This window comes from Coregonus clupeaformis, chromosome 3 (assembly GCF_020615455.1).
Source record: "Coregonus clupeaformis isolate EN_2021a chromosome 3, ASM2061545v1, whole genome shotgun sequence".
Classification (NCBI taxonomy): domain Eukaryota; kingdom Metazoa; phylum Chordata; class Actinopteri; order Salmoniformes; family Salmonidae; genus Coregonus; species Coregonus clupeaformis.
Genome location: NC_059194.1, coordinates 11878261 through 11885519, shown reverse-complemented (window position 1 = coordinate 11885519; position 7259 = coordinate 11878261). Strand labels below are relative to the sequence as shown.

The 7259-nt window shown below is 45.4% G+C and overlaps 1 protein-coding gene across 6 annotated transcripts in view; it reads left to right on the top strand.

Annotated features, from left to right (window-relative positions):
- The first annotated feature begins 583 nt into the window (after positions 1 to 583).
- LOC121540621 (LIM domain-binding protein 2) overlaps positions 584 to 7259 on the top strand; it is a 121235-nt gene continuing 114559 nt past the window's right edge. For 4 of the 6 annotated variants that reach the window (XM_041849666.2, XM_041849658.2, XM_041849652.2 and 1 more), the window contains exon 1: positions 584 to 863. In XM_041849666.2, coding sequence (XP_041705600.1) covers positions 732 to 863 — 132 coding nt within the window. In that variant the 5' untranslated portion in view covers positions 584 to 731. The remainder of the gene's footprint in view (positions 864 to 7259) is intronic. The other 2 variants (XM_041849639.2, XM_041849634.2) reach the window with 1 other exon arrangement.

The window sequence follows — 7259 nt, the reverse complement described above, 5'->3', positions numbered from 1 at the left end:
GAGTATTATTGATTTGATAGCAAGCTAATCAATAAAACATCATAGCACACAGGTGTGCATGTCAAACTGACAGTTTTTTAGACACAGAAGAAGTTACTTATTTTGTCTCTTGGAACGCTGTTGTAGCAGTAGGCTATGTAGTTGGTGTCATCCACAGTGACATGAAAGATGCCGTTTTCTTTTGCACATATTCGATCTATTGTGGGTTATTCAGTGCTCATATTTGCCTACTACGTCACGATATGTATTTGCAGTTTAGGTTTAACAACTATTGAGTTACATTGTCAATTAGGTGAATTTGTTGGATGTGTCAGTGTTGCAATTATTGACTGAACTGCTCTAAATCATACATGGCTTTAAGGGCTTGAAATACTGGTAACAAAAAAAGTCCCCAAACCAAAAACTGTCTGAACGGATCTGGGGTCGACTCTAATACAAGAGAAGCAGGAAACGACCCTTAGACTGTAACCATGCAGCCCTCAAACCCGTCCAATGAACATGCGCTCCCCCTCCCTCTCTCCTACCCTGCCTTCCAGTCCCCCGTCCCTTCCTCCCCCCTCCCCATCCTCACCTCCCCGCTATAGCAGCGAACTAGTCAGCCCAACGTGCAGAGTAGCTCAGCCTTGTATAGCGGCTGGTACCACAGCGTCTTCAAGAGCATCGCACTCCATGTGCGTTGCGTGGATGTTGAAATTGCGCTGTGCAGCTTGTAACCGCGGCAAGAACTCAACATGTCGAACCCTCCCAACGACCCGTTCTATTCCTCCCCGTTCGGACCCTTCTACAGAAGGCACTCGCCCTACATGGTCCAACCCGAGTATAGGATCTACGAGATGAACAAACGACTACAATCTCGTACAGAGGTGAGTTCTGCTCATTGTATGCTATGAACGGGGTTGTCCTGTTAATTAAAGGTGTTGGGATATTTGTTTTGAGGGTAGAAATTGAAGTGTTGCGGCACGATTTCTCGTGCTTTTCGGGTCGGCTCAGTAGTTTAACCTGGAAAGTGGTTACATTTGTAAATACAGATGTGTTAATGTTGCACATGTGCCCAACCTTCCAATTATGTCATACCCATGTTAGGTTGAGTTTTTTATTATCCCAAATGACATGAAGGATGGATCATTTTACATAAACATTTCATTTTCAATGAGAAAATGTTTGTTTGGATAGGGCTATCATGTAAAACATGACTGAGCAAGGAAATATGTTCAGTTCAGTGAGTTTTGGTTTCATGTTTCATTGACATTGGAAGATTCCTACATTTTTTAAAACAGTAGGCTAGAACACAAACACTTATAGATCATTAGTAACAACAAAATGTAAGTTTGTTATTTTAGATTGTCAGGTAAGTCAGTTGTTTTTATCAGTCAAATCAATTAAAGTTCATTTAGTAAAAATAATAATTTTTCAAAACATTTAAGAATGATGTACTTGACCATCAATCAGGTTTGTGCCACCTTGGATTTGAGTCACTTCAATTAAAGCATAAAATATTGAACATGACAGATTGATACAGATTGATGCTTACAGACATGGATTTAGAAGTAGTTGTTTTGATCAATTTGATTAATTTGTTTAAAAAGTCATGCATGGGGATGTTTGCCAATGATAATGAACAATCACAGTAAAACCGTGCTGTTTTAGAATACAATTGAAGCTGAACAGTCCCCATGTCTACTTGTTATGGGTATGGCTGTCATGACTGGCATTGCTGCCTGTATGTTATGGTTCAAACTACTGGGTTACACTGAATTAACATTATGCTAAGGTATCTTGAATAAGAAGTTCTGAGTACCCTGGGAGAAGACGTCAAGTTGCATGGATTTGACAGTGGTTGGATTTAAGTCTGTTTGGCCATTTGGGTAATTAAAGAGAGAACCAAGAATCTACTAACTTGTCTTTGTGTTTTAAACTTGAACACTAGTTACACAGTTGATTTTAATATCACCATTGTTTTGTCCAACTGCATTTAACTCGACGACTGGAAATTTTAATCGCAACCACACTAAAGATTGTGATTGATAGATATTGCTTATATCTGTAAGAATGGTGATAGATATTGGTTATATCTGTAAGAATGGTGATAGATATTGCTTATATCTGTAAGAATGGTGATAGATATTGGTTATATTTGTAACAATGGTGATAGATATTGGTTATATTTGTAACAATGGTGATAGATATTGGTTATATCTGTAAGAATGGTCGAAAGTAATGGAGCAAGTAATAATTGTGTAAGTACAACTTAAAACAATCAATTGGACTATTACAATTTAAAGTCATATTACTCAATTCATTCAGTGAGTTCAATATTATGCTTTACAGTGAAGATGCAGCATTTCCTGTCTATAGGGGTGTTGCAACTTTAAGAAGACCAAGGCAATGTTGCAGAGATGCAATGGCACACCATTCATGAATTATTCAACAGGAGTGGTCCAAGCCCCGGTGGACTTCCACTCCTGTAGCCTACCTCAGATACCAAGCCTGCAACAACTCCCAGGAACATACCCTACACACCACCAATATATATATATACAACCAATATATTACTGTCATCATAGCCATCATTTCAGCCATAAGGGTGGTAAATATCATTTTGTTTTTATTAATTTCCTTCATTTTTATGTTGGATTTAATGGGGAAAATCTGGGTAATGACAAAGTGTTCTACATGCATGGAAATAAAAAATGGCACAGATAATAATATTTTGGGGAACTTTGCATTTTGAATATCTCAACCACCACCAATAAAAGAGGCAGAAACAATAGAGATTGTTTATGAAAACTAAATTACTTTACTCATGGTATTCCTTGGGCTCCCGAGTGGCGCAGCGGTCTAAGGCACTGCATCTCAGTGCTTGAGGCGTCACTACAAACCCCCTGGTTCGATTCCAGGCTGTATCACAACCGGCCATGATTGGGAGTCCCATAGGGCGGTGCACAATTGGCCCAGCGTCATCCGGTGTAGGCCGTCATTGTAATAATAATATGCCATTTAGCAGACGCTTTTATCCAAAGCAAAGTACAGCAGACATTTTTTATGTATGGGTGGTCCCGGGGATCGAACCCACTACCTTGGCGTTACAAGTGCCGTGCTCTACCAGCTGAGCTACAGAGGACTCTTATTGTAAATAATAATTTGTTCTTAACTGACTTGCCTAGTTAAATAAAGGATAAAAATTAATCTCAGTTGGTTATTTTTTGGACTTGAATGTCATTCTTTATCAAATGGGCCATTAAATGAAAATAGCTGAATAGGACTTGGGCTGCGCCCAAATTACACCCTATTCCCTTCATAGTAGTGCACTATAAAGGGAATATGGTGCCATTTGGTACGCAGCCCTGAATATGTGTCTTGGAGTTGTTCTTTAATATTTCATCCGACATCACAGCCTGCCAGCTGTTGTGGAAACATTTCCTGTCTAGCTGATGATGTCCTAGTTGATCATTTAAAAAAACAGACATTAACAAACGTCATCAAGAATTGGTCAATTGGATCGGTTTTTTTGGTTATCTTTTCAGAACAGTTATGTCATTTTCCTGTCAGAAATATTAGTGAGTATATGGCTGTTGAATCATGCCAACCACTATTCAATAGAAGGACTATATGGCTTGTATAGGAACATGTCAGGTAGCCTACAATTAATCAGCCTTTTTATCTACCACCTTTAGTATTTAGAAAAGGTCAATAGATATACAGTGATGCCAAACATTCAGATTATTTTCTCTACCAGACAGAAACCATTATGATGGGTGTGCCTTTAGATTTGTTGATAGGTCTGTATTGATGTTTGTTGTTGAGTGTACCAACCACAGACACGTGTCTTCTGGGATTCAGTTTTTACATTAAGTTGTTGTTGGCAGGCAAGTCAACTAATATGAGTCACTAATGTCCATGCCCTGCCCAGCTGATGAGAATAGTTTGGCCCAGAGAACAGCATATGCTGCAGCATTACTTTGTGTCTCGGCAGCAATGTTGAATCGTAGTGTCTTTGAACCTCAGTAGCATCTGTTTGACATTATGGAGCTGTTTTAGACAGGTAATAGATGTGTTGTTTTTTAGGTAAACTATGCCATTTTTCTGGATGAAAATCTCATATGTTGCTGATGTATGCATACTTTAAGGTCGTTGATGGAGTAAACATTGCAGTATGCTATATGTTGAAGTTTATATAAACTATTAATCACCTGAAGTGATATCAAATTGAGTTCAGTTTCTCAAGCATGTTGCTGAGAAGTCAGCCTATTCAAAATTAACCTGTCATGGTACACCTTTTTAGATGATAATCCTAATTAAATGTTATTGTACTACATTTATTGTCACGACTTCCACCGAGGCTGCCTCCCCTCCTTGTTCGGGCAGGTTTTGGCGTTCGTCGTCACTGGCTTACTAGCTGCTGCCGATCCATTTATCATCACTCCACTTGTCTTGTCTAATTAATCACACACACCTGGTCCTTATCCCCAATTAGTCATTGTATAAGTGTTCCCTCTGCTTCCTTGTCTGTGTGGGTGATTGTTTGTAGTGAGCTGTGTGTAGCTCGGTTGAGCTACCCTTACCTTGTTGTTGCCAGGGTAGTATTTTCCCCTGTGCCTGAGTTTTGTTGTCGCATGCTTGCGCAACTGTTTATTAACGGAATAAACTCTTTGGATGCGTATTACTCTCCTGCGCCTGACTCCTTCTATCACACGCATCACAGAATCACCCACCCGCTATGGAGTCAGCGGGAGAAGAGCGCATGCCTGGAGTCGTGGCACGGGTCCAGGAGCACTCCACGATGCTGGCCAGCTTGGAGGAAGCGATGGATCGGGTTCTTCAGGTAGTCCAATGCCTGGAGAGGAGCAGACCCAATCTGTCGAGACCAGCTGGCCAACCGGATCCAGCCACCTACACCCCAGCACCAGGAGGGATCCAGATATCCCGACCACAGGCGTTTGAGGGGAAAGCGGCACTGTGCCAGGGATTCCTCCTCCAATTGGAGCTTTACTTCACCAGCATCAGGCCGGCACCATCGGAGCGGGAGAAGGTGTCCGTCCTCGTTTCCTGCCTCTGTGGGAAAGCCCTGGAGTGGGCCAACACGGTGTGGAACGAAGGAGGAGCTGCGTTGGAGGACTACAGGGAGTTCGCTCGCCTCTTTCGGGCGGTATTCGACCACCCGCCCGAGGGTCGAGAGGCGGGTGAGCGACTGGTCCACCTGAGGCAGGGGACGAAGACTGCGCAGGACTTCGCGTTGGAGTTCCGGACGCTGGCAGCGGGATCCGGGTGGAACAAGCGGGCCCTGATCGACCATTTCCGGTGCCATCTGCGGGAGCTAGCCTGCCGGGACACCATGTTGGTAAACTGGTGGACATGGCCATTCGGTTGGACAACCTGCTGGCAGCCAGAGGACGTCCTGGTAGGGGTCTGCCCGTTTTTCACCCCGGAAGACTCGGACCTCGAGCCGATGGAGCTGGGTGGAGCCGCCTGCCGAGAGAGCGGAGGAGGACAGCGACAGTGCCACTCTGGTGGCACGAAGGGACAATCCACCACACGTCGTAGTCAACGTTCTTTTGGGCCTGGAGGCGGCAGGCAGGGCACTCACGCATCACCCCAGGTATCGAACACCCTCACTCGTTCAGAGCCCTCTGCGGCGCACTGTAAAATACCCGTCTCCTTTCCTGAGCACATGGATGTTCCCCAGTGTAAGGCGCTAGTCAATTCAGGCGCAGCTGGTAACTTTATGGACAGGGCATTCGCACACCGTATAGGCATTCCATTGATTCCCCTATCCATTCCACGCCCCATCAGAGCACTTGATAGTCGACCATTAGGGTCCGGGTTGGTTAAGGAAGTTACTGCACCAGTCACCATGATTACCCAGGAGACTCATTGTGAGCAGGTTACTTTTTCCATTATTGAGTCTCCTGCTTTCCCTGTGGTATTAGGTATCCCTTGGCTAGCACTCCACAACCCCACCTTCTCATGGCCGCAGAGGGTTCTCATGGGGTGGTCGTGAGAGTGTCAGGGTAGGTGTCTAGGTGTTTCTGTTGGTGCAACCACGGTGAAAAGTCCAGACAGTACCTCCACCGTGCACATTCCACCTGAATACCTAGATCTGGCGCAAGCGTTCTCTAAAACGCAGGCTACTAATTTACCACCTCATCAGGCGGGGGATTGCGCGATAAACCTCCGGGTAGACGCTGTACCTCCCAGGAGTCATATATACTCCCCTGTCACAGGCTGAAACGGTGGCTATGGAAACATATGTCACTGAGTCCCTGCGCCAGGGGTATATACGTCCCTCCACTTCACCCGCCTCCTTGAGTTTCTTCTTGGTGAAGAAGAAGGACGGAGGTCTGCGCCCGTGCATTGATTATCGACCACTGAACAGGGAGACGATAAGATTTAGTTATCCTCTCCCCCTCACTCCTTCAGTGATTGAATAAATGCATGGGGCGCGCTTCTTCACCAAATTAGATCTCAGGAGTGCGTACAACCTGGTGCGTATCCGAGAGGGAGATGAGTGGAAGACTGCATTCAGCACAACCACGGGGCATTATGAATACCTGGTGATGCCCTATGGTTTGATGAATGCTCCCTCAGTTTTCCAGTCCTTTGTGAACGAGGTGTTTCGGGACATGCTTGGTCGCGGTGTAGTGGTCTACATCGATGACATCCTGGTGTATTCCGCTACGCGCTCCGAGCATGTGTCCCTGGTTCGCAAGGTGCTGGCCCGACTGTTGGAAAATTACCTTTATGCTAAGGCAGAGAAGTGTATGTTTTTCCAGCAGTCTGTCTCCTTCCTTGGATTTCGCATTTCCACCTCAGGTGTGGAGATGGAGGAAGATCGCATTTCAGCCATGCGTAATTGGCCGACTCCAACCATGGTTAAGGAGGTGCAGCGCTTCCTTGGCTTTGCCAACTATTATCGGAGGCTTATCCGGGGCTTTGGCAAGGTCGCAGCTCCCATTACCTCCCTGTTGAAGGGTGGGCCGTCCCGGCTCCGCTGGTCTGCTGAGGCTGACCTGGCCTTCAGCAAACTGCGGGGTCTGTTCACCTCAGCCCCAGTACTGGCCCACCCCGATTCATCACTACCGTTCGTAGTGGAGGTGGATGCGTCCGAGGTTGGGATAGGAGCTGTCCTGTCTCAACGCTCGGGTACGCCACCCAAGCTCCGCCCCTGTGCGTTCTTTTCGAAGAAGCTCAGCCCGGCGGAGCAGAACTATGGCATTGGTGATCGGGAGCTGTTGGCTGTTGTTCGAGCCTTGACCGTGTGG